This window comes from Ursus maritimus, unplaced genomic scaffold (assembly GCF_017311325.1).
Source record: "Ursus maritimus isolate PB19 unplaced genomic scaffold, ASM1731132v1 scaffold_25, whole genome shotgun sequence".
Classification (NCBI taxonomy): domain Eukaryota; kingdom Metazoa; phylum Chordata; class Mammalia; order Carnivora; family Ursidae; genus Ursus; species Ursus maritimus.
In genome coordinates, this window is record NW_024425008.1 from 27524054 (window position 1) to 27543373 (window position 19320).

The 19320-nt window shown below is 45.0% G+C and overlaps 1 protein-coding gene across 1 annotated transcript in view; it reads right to left on the reverse strand.

Moving 5' to 3' along the window:
• RGS6 (regulator of G protein signaling 6) overlaps window positions 1–19320 on the reverse strand; it is a 548980-nt gene that overhangs the window by 51459 nt on the left and 478201 nt on the right. The window contains exon 14 of the mRNA XM_040641698.1: window positions 5420–5530. Within this exon, the coding sequence (XP_040497632.1) occupies window positions 5420–5530 (111 nt within the window). The remainder of the gene's footprint in view (window positions 1–5419; window positions 5531–19320) is intronic.

Sequence of the window (19320 nt, forward strand, 5' to 3'; positions counted from 1 at the left end):
TGACTGAGGTTGAAGACATAGAGCTGCTTTATGACCTGTTCTCAGAATGGTAGTTCTGCCACACTCTATTGGTCAAATTAGGTACCTCGGCCAGCCCAGGTGAAAAGGTAGGGAGGTGTCCTCTCCTGATGTAAGAAGTAGCCCGTGCGTACAAAGAGGGAAGTCACAGGTGGGGCCATATTTGGAGACTGACCGCCACAGGGAAGGAGCTTGACTAATATGCTGGACTAATAGTTCTATCAGACTTGCTGGGCACAGGCAGTCTGGGGACAGTTCCTGCCTCTTAGCAGGTCAGACTGGCTGGTAGTGGATACATGGGGCCAAATAGGATAAACCAGATTCCTTGTGGCTCTTGGCTCATGCACCTGATATCCAGTGGGGAAAGAAAGCTAAACCTAAATCAGAGCACATTATGGAGAGAGCAAATTATGAACCACAATTCTGGCAATGCCACATTTTTGTTAGATCCACTATCTGGTTAGTGGCACGATCAGGAATACGTCCCAGAGACCTCCCTGAGATACTCTCCTGGTGGTATTTAGACTACAGAGTTCTCTCCACCTGCAACCTGGCAACTTTTGGCTGATTTTTCCTCCACGGTGAGACCTGGCTATCACTCTTGTTTTTAAAACTGTATTTCTCAGAATTTTCATCAGATAGACTTGAGCTGTAGTTTGCCCATCCTTAAAAGGGTAGCCTTTTATTGCTCTCTGAACGGATGCTTTCTCATCCTTGGATTTCTAGATCTCATAGTTTATCTGGGAAGGAGAAAGAATGAAAGCACAATTTTCTATTATTTATGCTGTATCCTGTATCATTTGGCCAGTTATCCCGTTAAGTGCTGCTGCTGTCTCACACCTGGCTGGCTGCAACCTTCACGTGGCAGAGACAGTATGATGAGCTCTGTAGAATGCAGACATGGTGTGTGAGGCCCCACGCTGGACATCGTCGTGAGTCCGCCTGGAGCCCTTTGCCCAGGCCCAGTAGAAAGCAAAGCACACCTCTGACTAACATGAGTTCTCAAGGGGAGTCCTGCTTTCTTACCTGCTGCCTCCACTCTTTCACAAGCCTCCCACAAGCCTCTACCCATCTTCCCCCCAATTCTCCTTCCCATGAAGTATTTGAGGGGTGGAAGACTTTACTGGGACTCAAAGGTCTTGAGAAGGGGGTACCTAGTGCACGAGCCAGCAACAGACATTTGAAAAATCACATACTTGACCTTCCTGCTTTTGCAAAGTCCTTGGACCCCGCAGTACTCGGGCTCTTCCTGTCTGAGAGGGGACCCAGTCTTTCAGTCTGCTCTTGGACCACATGGCCAGGACCCAGAGGGGAACCCTGCTGACTGACCTATGGCTCCCCATAACACTCCCAGGTGAGGCCCTACAGCCACGTGGACTGCTCAGAGGAGAGCTTGCGTTGGCGTGGATGGTGGGGCGTCTGAGAACCACGCAAGGACTTCTCATACTGCCGTGCTTCAGACTCACGTAGAACTCTTGCTAAAATACAGCCACCCAGAACCACCCTGGGGCATCTCTCTTCCTAATGCGCATCCCAGGTGATTCTGATACACCCTGTGCTTTGAGAATCACGGACCCCCCCCCAGTTACCGAGCGAGTCCTCACCAGCTACAATCTAGTCTGTCTGGAACAGGGCTGCCCTTTAGAATCACCTGGACAGATGAAAAACAGACAAACAGACAGACCAATATCCCACTGCCAGAAATTCTGATTTAATTAACCTAGGGAGGGGACTGGGCATTGGTTTTGTTGTTGTTGTTTGTTTTTTAATAAACTCTCTAGAGGGTTCTAATATATGGCCGGAGTTGATAGCCAAGAGCTTCACTTATGAAAACCAACAGTCCCTCAAATTGCTGGGTATCCGAAAAGATGGACTGATCTGCTCCGAATGGTGATTAGTCACAGTGATAGAGTCTGTGATAGATGACCGCCAATGAAACAGACTATGTCAGAAATAGAGGGGAGTATGAAGACAAAACAAAACAAAAACCGAATCACACCCTCAGGGAGATTAAGAGGATAAATAACAAAAGAACGGAGCAGGCTACTAAGAAAAAGGAGTCCAAGAAATATTAAGAATTCTCAGAAATGAAAAGCATAATTGTCAACCAGCCCTCCCAAAACTCGGTAGGAAAAGGAAAACTCATAAAGTATAAAATCACAGAATGGGCGTTACTGAACACCAAGCCGGAGGCTCTGAAGAGTAATTCGAGGAATTCTATCCTTGAATATGGAATAAAAAGACTAAGAGATGGGAATTATAAAAGAGAAAAGGTAAAGAGATATGGCTGCTCCATCCCAGAGGCCCGTGGTTTCTACAAAAGGATTTCCTGAAAAGAGAGGATAAAACAGAAAAGAGTATTAGTGGTTAAAAAAAGAGAGAGAGAGAAAATACCTTGAGCTAACGAAAGATTTACATTCTTGGATCAGATTAGAAGGGCTGATGTAGGGCACGTCAGAACTATTAGAAAGAAGACACTCATCTACAAACAATTTTTCTTTTAATGTTGACGGAGAAGTTTAAGTCCCAAAATGTTGGTTTAAAATATATCAGGTTAACATACCTATCAAGAAAAACGGGATTTGGAGGAGGCAAAGGGAAATTTCTATTTTTTATTTTACATACTTTATTATTATCTGTATGAATTGATGACATGAATTAAAAATTAAAACATTTAATAGTAAATATGACTAGAATAGAAACTAGAGTAAGGAAAGCCAAAACAAAACTTGATTAATAAAGCAAAAATCAGGAAAGAGGAAAAGAAACAAAAAGAACAAGATCTGGAAAACATGAAATATCAGGAAAAAGATAAAACATATAACCCAAGCAGATGTAACTGTCTTCTATCCCAATGTCCAAAGCAAAACACGCCACTAGAAAAGTGTGTGAAGAACACAAAACAGTGACGGTCACAAGAGAAAAGTGAATGCCAACCATGAGAAAAGATCCTCAAGTCTTTTAACAAAGTGAAAAAAATGAGATTTTTTATTTTAACTTATCACACACGCAAAGACGACAAAGGTTGGTAACGCTTGAGGATAATGCTTGAGTTGGTGAGGAATGTGCGGAAATGGACACTTTTAAGTTGTGGGCATGAAAAAAATACATAATTTTGCTTAAGAGGAATCCGGCCATATGAACTAAAATCAGAATAAACATGCCAGTCCTTGCAATTCCACTCCTGGAAGTTTATCCTAAAGTGATAACTGGACTTGTGTATAAGGATGTTCTTTGCATCATTGTTTATACTAGCAAAAAAAAAAAAAAAGGATATAACTTTAATATTGATGAGCTGGGGACTGGTTAAATACATTATACTACCCTCATGCAAGGGGACACTATGTAGTTATTGGAAAAGATTAGGTGGATTTATATGTGTTTACAGACAAAGATTCCCATGATATGGTAATTAAAAAATTATGGGACCATGTATATATAATGAAACCATTTATGCAAAAGAATATGATACTGTATATACATAAAAATCAAAGGTTCCCAAACTTCCTGAGTTCACGGCACCCTTAGTGTCTCAGTAACTTTTTCATGGTGCCCCTGGGCCAAAGAAACCACGTAACGGCTTTGTTTTTTAAATAGTCAGGTCCAAAGGACTTAATATATATCTATGCCCTAAAAACTTAGTAGCTATAAAGTACATATAAACTGAAAGAAAAAACAATGTTTACTGCATTCCTAAATAACCACAGTGTGTGCCTGCCGAGCACTCTACATCTTCCCAAACTTTGGAATCGGACTGGACCCCAACATACTCATTTTCCATTCCATTTTGATTTTTGCACAATACTGCCTTTTATCATAGCAACTGCCCTGAAAACCCAGATTTGCAAAGAAACGAATATAATGTGAAACACTGAACGTGGGGAAGTACGTTAAGCTCGTACTTTATGCAGTATTGGTCACACGTCAGATGTCGCGGTGCTTCCCTCAAGGATACGGAATATCCTGGGGTGACACTGTGACTTCCCTGCAGCGGCCCAGGGTGCCCGGGCTCAGGGTGGGGACCACGGCATTTGACTATAAACAAAGATCCTTTCTGGAAAGTGAGATTGGATGGGAGGGAGAGAGACTTTTCTTTGTTACACACATCTGAATAGTTTGAACTTTTTATAATAAGCAAAACATAAAAGTAATAAAAGACTTTCATTACTTTTTTACAAAGATTTTTAATTTTTTTTAAAGATTCAATTTATTTTTTTGAGGGTGGGAGAGAGAGACAGCATGCAAGAGTACAAGTGGGGGAGAGGGGCAGAGGAAGAGGGAGAAGCAGGCTCCCTGCTCCTGACTCCCGAGGCTCCATCCCAGGACCCTGGGATCATGATCTGAGCCAAAGGCAGACGCTTAACTGACTGAGCCACCCAGGCGCTCCAGACTTTTATTAGTTTTTATAAGGTTTTCTTCATTTCCAGAAAAGAAAGCAGAAAAAGAGCAAGAGTGAAAGCGAACGAGGGAGATATAAAGAAATGAAAAATGAAATAAAAAGTCTTCTAGCCGCGGGGCCGAGGGTCCCAAGACACACCACATCAGCTGTATCTGTGGGCTTCCCTCTGTGACTGTGACTCTGGCCCACGTCCCTCTGGGCTTTGGCTCCTCGGCTGATAAGTGAACGCATTACCTTCCCTCACAGGCAAAGAGCCAGTGGCAGTTACTCTCCATCAGCAGATTGATGAGAACCGCAGCTCGGGAGCCTGCCGTCTGGGTTCTGACCCTAACTCTGCTACCCACTCACTGTGTGACCTCGCAGAAGTTCATGAACTCCTCTGTGCCTCAGTTTCCTCATCGGTTCAATGACGAGAACACGGTTTACCTGTCGTGGGGACTCGAGGCAAGACACTTATACCATGTGGCTGGTGCCAAGTCTGTGCTGTTACACACAAACCAATTGGCCTACAGATTTTGCTCCCTCCAGCAGTCAGAACGGGGAGGTGTGGGGGCGCCTGGGTGGTGGTCGGCTGAGCGCACGACTCTTAGTTTCGGCTGGGGTCCCGATCTCAGGGTCGTGGGATAGAGCCCCGCATCTGTCAGGCTCTGCAGTCAGCAAAAAGTCTGATTCTGTCCCTCTGCTTCTGCACCGCCCCCCAAAATAAATAAATAAAATCTTAAAAAAAAAAAAAAAAGAACTAGGAAATGTGAAGGACTGTCCCTATTGTCACGATATCAAGGGGTCAGAGGAAGCCACTAAGGATCCATGTACAAACCGAAGCTATGGGGAGGTAGACCACGTGTGAGCAGAACTTAGTTAGGAGGTAACATGAGGGGTTTCTGTTCTAGCCATAAAAATAGTCAAATCAAGATAGGAAATAATATAATCTCACTATCTCATGATTTTTTCCCCACCTCTCTTTCCTTCTCAAACATTAAAACTTTTTTTTTTCTTTTTTACCTCATCTCTATGTCCCATAAAGTGATATCGTCGCTGATCCAGGGGTTGGACGGCTCAGCCGGCATGATCAAAGGATCATACTCCACGTACTGTTCCGTGTAAGCAATTAAGCTGCAGGAGGGAAGCAAAGAAGGCCACTGATTTCCTGTAAAAAACCGTATTCTCTTTTACACAAACATTGTAACTGTCTTTGTGTAATTCTAAGTTAAAGGGAAACACCTTTACTCCTACTTCTGACAAATCGAACTGTTTCCATTTGTCTTTGTTCCCTTCTCATGCTGAATGTATCATCTTTGCAGGATGCAGTCATAGCGTACGTAGGCGTTTTACATCTTTTCCGCACTTGACTCTTTACCTGGACCCTGGTGCATCCCTCCCTGGCTGCGCTAGCCTGACTGATACACAGGTCCAAACCTGCTTGTGTATCACTCTCTCACAGAGACTGCGGGTCTCAGGGCATCTGGGTCACACCAGGCGGCCAGCCAAGTGTTCCCAGCTGGGAGACTTCCTTATTACAAAGACTAAAATCCTGATAGAACAAAGGGAGGTAATGTATTATAAGCATTATTCCACAGAACGACTTAATTTTTCCAGTTATAATTTAAACGGCCACATAATCTTTTTAAAACAATAAAATAGTACTAAATGATTTCACACACACAAAAAGAGCAATTTTAGAAAAAAAAATACGGATTTTTTTCTCTTATCCCTTTTCACAGACTTATACTTTCTACCTGTCTGCTTCCTTTACCACTTACCTGTGTATTTCTAAATTTTGGTTTTTTAGTTGTTGATTATCAATTTTAGATGAGGATTTAACTTTCCCTTCACCGGTTCCCAACTCCCCCACCCCCCACCTCCTCCCACGATCCTCCTAAGAGACATATAAAAATTTTTGTTCAATCAGTATTATTGTCCACATTATTAAACTAGATACAAGTTGATTTCAAATTGCTTTCTGCTGCACTAAGTAGCACACTAGCCTCTTTGTTCTAACAAATCTGTAAAGCATCTAGCAATAATTTTTCCACATCTTAAACACATTACATAATCGTTGGTCAGTTCTGTCTCCCTGTCTCCCAGAGACCCTCTCCTCAAAGTCTTGAGTCCTCTCGCTTCGGTCTGGACTATTGGCTCTACACGCTTGATGTAAATTCCCCGCTATGGGACGTCCTTCCCTTCCGTGTGGAGCCCTGGCTTTTCTGGACTTTGAGTCTGTTTACTGGTTTTACTCCCTGGTTGTGTTGAAATACTCCTTGAGTAGTTCCCTAAGAAAGGAAGCATAAAGGCTAACTATTTCAAGTCCTTGCAGGTCTCAACATGTTGTTATTTTATCTTTATACTTGGCTGACAGTGCTGGACACAGAACCCCAGGTTAAAAAACCTTCAGAGTTCTGAGGGCGACGTTCTGCTGCGCTTTTTAGCATCCAGTTACTGCTGAGAAGTCTGGATCCAGTTTGATTCTTGTTCTTTTCCTTGGTGTCTTTCCTCTCTGGAAACAGAGCCTTCTCTTTATTGTTGCAGTGCCCTGAGATTTCACGCTGGCCCTTGCTGGTTGTTTCTATTTACTGTGCTGGGTATAAGGTGCAAGAGATTAAAAAAAAAAATTTCCCAGAAGTATTATTTCTTTGCTCATTTCATACCCTTCGTTTCCTTGGTGTTCTCTTGCTATAATTCTTTCTAGTTGAATGTTGGACATTCTGGAATGGTAATCTAATTTTCTCAAATTCGCTCTGCCATTTTTCATCTTTTTGTCTTTTTGCTTGACAGTCCTTTCCATCTTGTTATTTTTCTTTCTTTTTTTTTTAAATTTGGGCTATCACTTTCTTAAGTTTCCAGCGCTCACTCTTGCTTATCATAGGATCTAGTTCCTGATGCATGGATGAAATATCTTCTGACACCTGATATTATATTTCTTCTTTTTTAAAAAAAGATTTATTTATTTATTTTGGAGACAGAGAGTGCGAGGGGAGGGGGAGGGGCAGAGGGAGAGGGAGAGAGAATCTCAAGCAGACTCCTTGTTGAGGACAGAGCCCAAGGTGGGGCTCAGTCCCACGACCCTGAGATCATGACCTGAGTTGAAATCAAGAGTTGGACACTCAACAGGCTGAACCACCCAGGTACCCCTGAAATTAATATTTCTGAGGATATTAATTCCATATTTCTATTTTCTGTTTTTTTTTAATAGGTTTTGGTTCCTCCAAGTCCCTTTTGCTCTTGTTTGCATCATACTCCATCACATTGGGGTTTCCCTTGAGTGTCTGGAAAATCTCTGGACATCCACTTGTGCCTAAGAGTAAAATACTAAAACCTGCTTGGAGACTCAGTGTGTATGTGGACAGTGCTTCGTTGTCAGGTCAGGGATAGCTCACCAGATTTTCACTAGAGCTCCAAATGAAGGATCTGGGGACTTTCCTCATGGGACATTTGTTTTTCTCTAGAGCAAGGGTAAGTAAACATTTTCTGCAAGACTCAGTAAATATTTCAGGGTTTACAGGCCAGATGCTGTCTGCTGCAACTACTCGGCTCTTCTGTTGCAGCAAAAAGCAGTCATAGATAATTCATGAATGAATGTGTGTGACTGGGTTCCAATAAAACTTTATTTGCAAAAACAAATAGGGTGGAGTAGACTTGGCCCACAGGTTGTAGTTTCCTAGTGTCTTGCCCGTGGGCATGTACAACTAGCTCCTGGAGGGCTGAGAGCCAGGCAGAGACGGGATGGAGGGTCCCACGGTTCAGTATGTAGATCTTCCATTAGTTCGCTGTTTTTGCCTGGCCGTTTATGATGTGAGGTGCCCGAATTCTGAACTGATGTGACTCAATTTCTCTGGAGAATAAACTGCCCATCTTCTATGGTGGTAGAAACTGGGGAGAGATAGTTTCCTAGTGGGGCAGGTATCTAGGGATCCAAAGATTCAGAGACAGACTTTACCCATTCCTCTGAGTTGGCCCCACACTTTATTCTTGCTCTCCATGGTCTCTGGTACCTTCAAGAGCCAAGACCAAATTCTGGGGCAATCTGGCTCACTTTGTTATAATACTGACACTCTGAACATGTAGGTTATAAAGTTCTTCATTCTGTCCCCAACCATCTTGTCTTTTTCTTTTTTAATTAAATTTTGAAACATTTCAGGAATACAGAAAGGCATAAGAATTATAAGGACATCACCCTTGTACTCACCACCCAATTTAAAAAAATACAGTAGAGACAAGGGCCCACGGTTATGCCCTAATTCCATAGACTCTCAATCTTGGAGAACTTTGTTGAAACTGTTAAACCATTAATTTGTTGACCGTGTCATTTATATCATTTTTATTCCTTTACTTACATGTGGCTTTTGAGGTGGGAGAGAAGATATGCGTCAGTCCACAATACTATCATGAGTGAATTTATTATGATTAATGTCATCATTTCCTTTGTAGTAGATACAGATTTCACATTTTTTAGTATACATAGTGCTGTAGAACACTGTTGTTCACATAGGTTTTTCCATCTTTCGGGTTATTTATTTAGAATTAACACCCAATGTGGAATTATTGGGCCAAAAGGTATGAATATTTGTATGCTTATTGATCCACAATAAAACTTTTCTCTAAGCGCGGCCAACTTGACTGTCACCAGTCTCTCCTGAAATGAGAAATCCAGAGCCACAGTTCTTACTACTGAATTGAAGAGGGCAAGCATGGTCAACTACTGCTGAAAGTGTGAAGAAGTTAGCCAGCAGCTACACCTCGCTGCCACTCCAGAAGTGTGGTCCACAAACCCACAGCACAGTCAGCACCTGAGCACTGCTAAGAAATGCAGAAGCCCAGTCCCACCCCAGACCTCCAGGCTCAGAACTGCATTTCAACCAGATTCCCCAGGGGACTCATAGGCACAGCGAAGTTTGAGAAGCACCGCATCTTCTTCTTCGAGTTTCTGAGGGGCTCAGGACACACAATCAAAATGAAGGAGCCTGGGATACTTTCAGTTTTCAACATGGCTGCAGACTTCCCAACCCCTCACAGCCTCCTCGCTGTCCCGGGTGTGGGCTGTTGCCCAGAGGGAGTGTAGAAGGAGCACTGGCCCAAGTTGGAAAACCTTGGTTCTTGTTCTTGGGTGAACCATTTAAGTGATCTTTGTCAAGTTCGCCATGTTACATAATGGTCTCGTTGACCACTCGGGACCATTTGTGAAAAAATGGAAAAGTATTTTGGAAGAATCTTCCAAATCTTCTATACATGCAAGATATGCGATTGCAACCACCACGTGTAGTGGAGGCACGTTGTCCTTGTAGGAGCACAAGGCAGGCAGTGTGCCCAGATGGGCCTTTGTCCCTAAGAGCTTTGGAACCTCTTCAGGCTCTGGGGCAGCACCATGGCAGGAAGGGCGCTGTGACAGTGCCACAGGGAGCTGTCCCTTTGCCGCTTGGGATACTTCCATTCTTTCTGAAGGAAATGGGTCGCGCCTTAAGGTACGTAATAGTTTCCCAGGGCTGCTGTAACACATGACCACTAATTTGGTGACTTTAAATGACGGAAGTCTACTCTCTCTTACTTCTGAAGGCTAGAATTTCTGAAATCAAGGTATCAGCAGGCCTCTGCTCCCTCTGGGGACTTGAGGGGAAGAATCCCTCCTCGCCTTCTCCAGCTTCTCGTGGCTCCAGGAGGTCCTTGGCTCGTGGATGTGTAACTCCAGTCTCCGCCTCTGTCCTCACAGGACTTCTCCTCTGGATCTGGGCCTTCTTCCCGTCTCTCTCTTGCTTGTTATTGGATTTAGGGTCCACCGGGATAATCCAGGATGAGTTCATTTTTACTGTTCGAATTTACATTTGCAAAGACTCTTTTCCCAGATAAGGTCACATTCGTGGGTCCCGTGGATTAGGACTTGCACATACCCTTTTGGGGGTCACTATTCAACCCCCTATAGGAAATGTGGAACAATCCAGGCATGAGGCCGGAGAGGGCACACTTGACCCCCGGACTCCTTCACTCAGATCGGCACAAAAACTAACCAGCCACTGGTAACCTCAATCCTGTTTCCGGGACGATGGGCCACGTGCGAGGTGTCTGAGTCCTGATGAGGTGCTGGGGCTTTCCTGATTATGCTGTACTTGGGCATCCACGTAATTCTCAGAATTTCAGATGGTGGGTGTAGTCCATGGGGCTCTCCTTAGCGGTGACACCTTTGTCTCCCAGAATGTCTGCCCCTGGCCATTCCAATGACCTCAGCCTCCAGTGGCCCCAATCTCCAATCAAAGACTTCTACCGGAGCAGCCCCAGGCAAAGGGTGTGTGTGTCTGGGGGGGGGTGGTCTTCTAACTAGTTAATTTCAAGCTATGGGGGTTTTTTTTTTCAACCAGAAATGGATTTCCCACAAATAATACATAGGGATGGAAAAACAAAACTTCCTCCCCTGCCTTCCTTACCCCTCCTCAGATTTCCACGAGACAGGCTGGAGGTTTTACCAGCTGCCTCCCCAGGTTGTTTTATGAGATCTGCCACGTGGCCACACCTTATCTGGTGAAGGCAGGTCTGACCGGCCATGCCACACCTAGGTTCCTGGATGGAGCCCATCAGGAGTGCCTGGGATGAGAGGAGGCAGGGGAGGCTCAGGAAAGGCTGGGTGAGAATTCTGAGTACTTGGGCACTCGGGGAGCCTGCCGGTTGGTGGCCTGTTATTCATTGCCAGTGAAGATAGCGGCCGTGCTGACCAGCCCGAGGCAGTAGCACCTTACAGGGCCAGGGAGCAGCTAGGAGGATGTAAGCTGTAACGAAACACGGGCTCACAGCCAGGTCTCTTTTAGAGAAATTTGGGGATGCCTTCAGAGGGAGGAGGAGAGGTGGTGAGATTAACGGTAATGTTGGTTCAAGAGAAGTGGTCGAAAGCCCAAGGACAGATTTTGTAACCATTGAAGTTAAGAGCCCAAGATAGGACTATGCAACCGGCATTAAGTGTGACTGAAGTTGTTGCTATGGCTTCGCCCCACATCATGCCTTCTCAGTGCAGCGTTCAGACAGAACCCTAGATATGCGTGGAAGAACATGTGAAGAGAGGGGCAAGAACTCCCTACAGAAATGCACGACAATCTGTACCGAAGCAACAGAGCTCAAATCAGAATGATCACTAATCAGTCACCCAGCGCCAGTGATGGGCAGCCTTGGTCAGCAGGGGAATTTGTTGTATTGGAAGAGGTACAGCTACATAAATCAAGTTGGTTAGAGGCTTTGTAAAGAAAACAGTAAAATTGTATGGGCATGTGCATTGTGAATGTAATATTTTAGTGGTAGAAGTGGGATGTACTGACTGAACCATCAGAATTAGACAGGGCTTACACCAGGAACTTCTGATCAAGCAAGAGACTTGGAATTTTTTTTTTTAAGACAGGGAGGGAGGCAGGTGCAGAGGGGAAGGGAGAGAGAGAATCTCAAGCAGACTCCCCACTGAGCAAAGAGCCCGATGGAGGGCTCGATCTCATGACCCTGAGATCATGACCTGAGCCGAAATCAAGAGTTGGATGCTTAACCAACTGAGCCACCCAGAGGCCCTGAAACTGGGAAAATTTTAAAGGTAATTTAGAAAGGAAGATCTTGAGTTTCCAAGAGGAAGAGAGAGATTGAATGGTGTATTAGTTTTTTACAGCCGCTATAACTAACTGCTACATACTTAGTGGCTTAAAAAAGCGTTAAATGTATGACCTTATAGTTCTAAGGGTCAGAAGTCTGAAATGGACCTTGTGGGGCTAAAATCAAGGTGTCAGCAGGACCGAGTTCCTTCTGGAGGCTCAAGAGGAGAATCCATTTCCTTGCCTTTTCCCCCTGGTAGTGGTGTCCCACATTCCTTGGCTCCTGGCCCTCTTCCCTCTTCAAATCCAGCAATGCCTGGCCAAGGCTGGCCTACACTGCGTCACTCTGACACTGATCCTTCTGCCTCCCTTGTCTACACAAGGACTCTCCTGGTTACACTGGGCCCACTGGATAATCCAGGGTAATCCCCTATGTTAGGTTAACTAACTAGCAACCTTAGTTCCATCTGCAAACCCCCCTTTGCCTAATTCCCCAAAATGCCTAACACATTTACAGATTCTGGGGATTAGGATCTGGGCTTTGAGCGACTACGATTCTGTCTTCCACAGGTAATTTGAGAGGCATTTGTGCAGAAGGTAGGGAGTGAAGTCACTTGACGGAGGGTGTGGTGGTAGGTAAAATGTCTATACCAGGCCTGCGTGGACTTTTGAGAATGGCACCAACATGTTTTATTGCATTGTCATTGTTACAACCTATCAAATAAACTCAGTGCTCATGAAGCTATGCTCGCCTGTGTCCTGTTTGCCATCACTGCATGGAAAAGACAGGGAATAGCAAAGTGCCTTCTTCTGGAGCTTCCTATGAGTGGCTTTGGCTCTTAGTAGTCTGTTGCCTTAATCCTGTCCTAGCTTTGCGGGGTTGATCCTTCTCAGAGAGAGGGCAGAGAAGGTTAACTCCATAGTTGGGGTGGCAGAGGACTGAGAGAAGGTGAAAGAAGACCCCACCCCAGGAAGAGATGGAAGAAGATCTCCTCTTCCCTAATCTTCTCAACACCATGCGCCTGGCCAGAAACAGCACAAGGCATGGAGTGAGAGCAAGCATGGCTCACCTTGCCCCTGCTCATCTGGGCTGAAGGTGTCTTATGCTTAGGAGCTAACACTTGCAAACACTTCCCCATATAGAGGAAAGGAACACAGGGTTGGTTACCTGGGATAAGACCTAAGCTTCATGCAGAGAGAGTACAAGGCCTTTGGGTCTGAATCTGGGCTGTGCAATGCCATTTCTTAGGTGTGAAAAGAGGTACAAATGGAGACAGAAATGTCATTGATGAATACAGTGAGTGTACTTGGTTGGGTTGACCCTCGTGCTGTGTCTCTTGGGGTCCGAGTGAAGCAGCTAGGATCTTGGGTGGGGAGAAGCCCTCCAGAATGGGTGAACTAGCCCAGAAGATGTCTCTGGCTCTTGCTCAATCTTACCCGTCTCCTGGAAATTGCACCCCAACATGTACCCAGGGCTACTTTAAGGGTGACCAAGTGCTTATAAGCCCTGCACCTGGCCACAGTTGATCTGTCCAGGAACAGATACCTTACTGACCCAAGCTGGGTTACTACCCTTTTTCTCTAGCTTCAAGTGTAGAAACTGCGGTTACAGAGTTCAGGGGCTGGAGGCAGTCCTGTTTCCTAACATCTGTTTGTGATGAAAGAGGATGAGGCCAATGTGGAAAGTGGAGCAGGACAAGAGGTGAAGAAGGAGCCTCGGAAGTGTTTGGGGCCCTGGCTCCAGCGGTTTTTTTTTTTTTTAAGTAGGCTCCATACCCAGTGCGGAGCCCAACGTGGGGCTCAAACTCATGACTCTGAGATCAAGACCCGAGCCCAGATCAAGAGTCATATGGATACTCAACCGACTGAGCCACCCAGGCACCCCCCTGGCTTCAGCTGTTCTTGAGCCTAGTGGTATTGCTGGCCTTCCCTGAGCTTAACTCTGCAGCTTCTCCTTGCATTCTGTGGGTCTGCAGATGCCCCTTTTGGCAGAACTAGGTTCAAACTGGGGTTCTATTGCCTGGCCACAAAGCAATAGAATTGAAAAAAGAATGACAGTGGTGGGAATGTGAAGGGGATTTCATGGAGGCAGCCCTTTGTAGCACTAGCCAGAGAGGTTTCCTCTCCCCCAGAGCATGCACTTCCTTGCAGTGCACAGACAAGATATCAGAGTCTCCTGGAGACATACAAAGACAAAGAAACGGGCCAGCAGGCAATGAGGGAGGTAGCAGTACCGCTGGAGTCCAAAGTCAACATCAATGACTGCAGGAAGACTTGAGAGAGGACAGGAAAAGCACAGAGAAAACAGAGAGGCAGAGAGGCATGGCAAGAGCTTTGCAGACAGATGGCACATAACAGCACACAAGCAACAATGTCCACAGATCGCTGGGTGTGGGTGGCACCAAAGCAGAGTTGGGAGGTGTGACAGACTGAATTGTGCCCCCCCCCAATTTCATATGTTGAAGCTCTAACCTTGCAATGTGACTGTTTTGAAAAGAGGGCCTTTAAGGAGGTCCTTAAGGTTAAGCGAGGTCATGGGATGGGGCTCTGATTGGATAGGACTTCAGTCATAAAGAGAGGAAGAGACACCAGATCTGCGTGTGTGTGTGTGTGTGTGTGTGTGTGTGTGCGCGTGCACAGGGGAAAGGCCATGTGAGGACACAGCAAGCAGGAGGTCATCTGCAAGCCAGGAAGAGAGGCCCCACCAGAAACCAGCCCTGCCGGCACTTCAATCATAGACTTCCAACCTCGGGAACTGTGAGAAAATAAATGTCTGTTGTTTAGGTCACCCAGTCTGTGGTATTTTCTTACGACCACCTGAGCTGACTAACACAGGAGGAAGTGGAAAAGATAAAATAAATACAGGAAATCTGGAGGAAGTCCATTAGGAGCATGATCTCTCATTGAGCAGATTGAACATTCCTTGTTCCCTTATCTCTGCCTCCTTCTGATTAGTATATGGTGTTGTTATTATCAAAGGCCAAATTCTCACATCATTAGAAGATGTTGACACACCAACCATTAACAAATGTGTTACCCACCATCATCAGGTGCTTTGAGCTGGTTCTTGGGTGAGTATGGAGCTGGCCAATCTATCCCCATAGTCCTTTGCATTTCCTTGCAGAAAGGGGCAGAAATTCACCACCTGGCTGCCAAGGGTAGAGCCCATGGTCAGTCATTCAGTCAACATTATTCAGTACCTACTCGTGCCATGAAATAGTGAACAGCTCTCTGGATCACCAGACGAGGCTCACATGGAGGTAATAGCAAAGCCAGGGCTTCTGACAACTTCGACCAGTAGTCGTGAGTTATTATACACACACACTCACTCACACACACGCACACACACACATTTTATATATGGAAGCTCATATATATGACATATATATGTTATATATATTACAGTTGACCCTTGAACAACACAAACAACATGGGGGTTGGGGCACTGAACCCCCGTGCAGTCAAAAATCCATGCAATTTTTGACTCCCCCAAAACTTAACTGCCAATAGCCTACTGTTGACCAAAGCCTTACTGATAATATAAACAATGCATATTTTGTATGTTATATGTCTGATGTGTTGTATTCTTACAATAAGGTAAGCAGAGAAAAGAAAATGTTATTAAGAAAATCATAAGAGAAAAAACACTTGTAGTACTATATTATATTTATTGAAAAAAAATCCGTGTATAATGGAGTTCAAACTCAAGTTGTTCAAGGGTCAACTAACTGTATATATATATAATAGGGGGTTATTAATATAGATTGTTAATTAGGTTCTACCTTTGATAAACCTAGAGAGGAGAGAAATAACAAAAGTGTATTTACCAACTTGCATTCCCACCAACAGTGTAAGAGGGATCCCCTTTCTCCACATCCTCTCCAACATTTGTTGTTTCCTGCCTTGTTAATTTTTGCCATTCTAACTGGTATAAGGTTCCTTAAAACATTAAAAATAGAGTTACCCTATGACCCAGCAATTGCACTACTGGGTATTTAACCCAAAGATACAGATGTAGTGAAAAGAAGGGGCACATGTACCCCAGTGTTCATAGCAGCATTGTCCACAATAGCCAAACTACGGAAGGAGCCAGATGCCCTTCAACAGATGAATGGATAAAGAAGATGTGGTCCATATATACAATGGAATATTACTCAGCCATCAGAAAGATGAATACCCACCATGTGAATCAACATGGACAGAACTGGAGGGAATTATGCTAAGTGAAGTAAGTCGAGCAGAGAAAGACAATTACCATATGGTTTCACTCATATGTGGAACATAAGGAATAGCATGGAGGACATTAGGAGAAGGAAGGGGAAAATAATGGCGGGGGAATCAGAGGAGGAGACGAACCATGAGAAACCATCAACTCCAGAAAACAAACTGAGGGTTTCAGAGGGGAGGGCGGGATGCGTTAGCCTGGTAATGGGTATGAAGGAGGGCACGTATTAATAGCAATGAGCACTGGGTATTATATGCAAATAATGAATCATGGAACACTACATCAAAAACTAACGAATTACTGTATGGTGATTAACATAACGTAATAAAAAAAAGTGAATTTAGAAAACTTTTAGTCCAAGCACTTAAAAAAATCTGAGAGAAAAGTTTTAGAATTCATCCCCTCTCCCTTAACAAAAAATAAAGACACAGTTTTCCTATAAATTGTACAGAATATGACAAAAAAAGCAAGACAGGTGCGTTGGAGGAAAAAGTGATGGGTCAAGGGGTCCTGGAGGGGACCCCTAGAGCGACACACACATATGGAGTGTGGTCCACAGAGCAGGTGTGGGAGAAGATGGAGACACAGAGTCCAGGGAGATGGACAGTGAGGGATGGCTCACAGCTGTGGGACAGCAAAGCATGGAGTGTAAAGTGTGACAGTGACCGTCATTCCCACTTTAGAGATAGAATGCAAATGCACTACAGCGCTCAGGAAATCGGGGCCTTTGAATGGGGAGGAAACCTGGAAACTGAATGTGGGAAAGGTTACTAGGAGAGTGTATTTGCAGCCCCTTTCTCTGTAGGTGTGGTTTTCTAGAATCAATGCCTAAAGGGAACCAGGACAGGAAGAGGCTCTGGTGAGAGAGGGAAAGGAAAAGCAAGCAGACTGCGGAGAGGGAAGAGGAACTTTTGGCTCCCATTCGTTCGTTTGTTTGTTCATTCATTCATTCATCCAATTTTTTCACGTTGGAGAAGGTGAGGAAAAGAGAATATAAAGAACTCCTAAACTGTGGGTCACCAAGAGAAAATACATTCCATGGAGAAACGCGGGATGAGTGAAGGGATGTGAGGGTGAATTTAGCCCCCTCTGAAAGAAGAGTATATGACAGGCCAGGTATCTCAGCCCTTCTAGGTTTTGGTCTGGATACAATCACCCTGGCTATCCCATTGCCTCTGATCTTTCCTTCTCTGGCATCTAAGGTAGGCTGGGAGAAAGAAGCAAGGATCCCATGGTGTAAAAGCAAAATTGTAATGATCTCTTTGGCCCCTTTTTTCCTTCCCTGAAACTATCATTAAACATTAAGTTCATGGACTTCCATCACCCTTGCAGGTTTTTAATAACCCTTAGGGTATCCAGCCCCTTGCTGTCTTATCTCATTTCGTTAATTACATTTCACCATCATGCAGGGTTGGGAGGCAGAGAAGGAACCAGCATCCAATTTCAGAGAGCAGCCGTGATCCCGAGATGGGCAAGCCAGACGATGTAAAAAATCAATTCAGCAGTCAGCTGTGAGGCACAAATGGCTCCCAGGGAGAGGGTAAGGACAGCCAAGTACACAGGCGGATAGGGACTGAGACAACTCGATCTCTCTGGGTGGGGCAGTGCGGTGTGACTCCTGCAGTGACTGGGCATAGCTCAGTGCACTGGGAGTGGGGGGAAATCTCTGCAGAAACCCTGCAAAACGTAGAGACTTTTCAGACCACTTGGAACTAAAATGTATACAGTTTTGCATTCCCAAATTGGTTTGTCAAGTGCTGTACGGCTTGAGTGAATAAAAAAGGGGCTCTGTTGAGGACCCTGGCCAAGGACGGTAAGACCTCAATTATTTGGCAATCTCCACTATTGCGGGAACACAGGTGAGATATATGACTTAAAGGGCCTCTGAGCAGAGGCTACGATGACATAAACCCTCTGCCTCGAGGCATTCAGAAGAGCACACCCCTTGGAAAAGACTCTTGACTCTTGCTTTAGGACCAAGGCTAAGGGACTTGGTCATTTGATCTCCTGGTATGGTAGATCAATTTAGAAACGAGTCTATTTCTCCAGCCCTTGAATATGGTCTGGGCTTGTACATGTGTTAGCCAATAAAATACAGCAGAAGTGACAGAGAGTCCGTTCCAAGTCCTTAAGAGGCTTTGCCTGCTTCTACTCTCTCTCCTGGAATTCTGCGATTCCCACGTGAGCGAGGTCAAACACGCCGGAGGAAGAGAGACTGTGTGAGGGAGAGCACCGGACCCCGGCTGGAGCCAAGCATGTGAGAGAGCCCGGCCAAGGTCACAGAGCTGCCTCCCCAGTCCCTGGCTGCACACAGACACAAGCCCGAGCCCAGCGGAGCCGGTTGGCACCCAATCGTGAGCAAAGGCCCACTGTTGGAAGCCACTAGGTTTTGAGGTCGGTTATTACTCAGTGATATCTAACTGAAACACCTGGTCTGCTACAGCTTGTTGACGGGGAACAAGAAAACAAGCCACCAACCAAACAACGAAAAACGCAGAAACAGAGACTCCAAGGTTGGAATGGTCTGGGGCTGTTTGGGGAAAGGGAAGCAGTCTGTGGCCTTTGTAAGACCCTGATCACTGGTGGTTTCGAAGCGCAGTATAATTAACTGAAATAAACAGTGTCCTTTCTTTAAGAAGGCAAACGCATGAGCCGTACTTAAGAAAGATTCTCGTTTGGGGACACCTGGGTGGTGCAGTCACTTGGGCACGTGATTCTTGGTTTTGGCTCAGGTCATGATCTCAGGGTCATGGGATCGAGCCCTGCGTCAGGCTCCGTGCTTAGCACAGAGTCTGCTTGGAGTTTCTCTCCCACTTTCTCACTAGCCCCCTTTCTGTCTCTCTCTACTAAATAAATCAACCTTAAAAAAAAAAGAAAAATATTCTTATTTAAAATAGTTAACATAAAAAGCTTAAGGTGTGAAACGTTATTTATCTGGGAAATTGACTTGTGTGTGCAGGGACCCCACTATCTGAAGCAAAAATCGGGCAACATCTTTGATAGGACTCTTCCAGGGCCAAAAGGCAGCGTATGCTGGGAAATGGAGTTTTGTGGCCATGATGTTGGCCTTCAGCCACTCATGGTGACAATGGGACAGTGAGATTGAAACCGGGATGACTGGAGAAGATCTG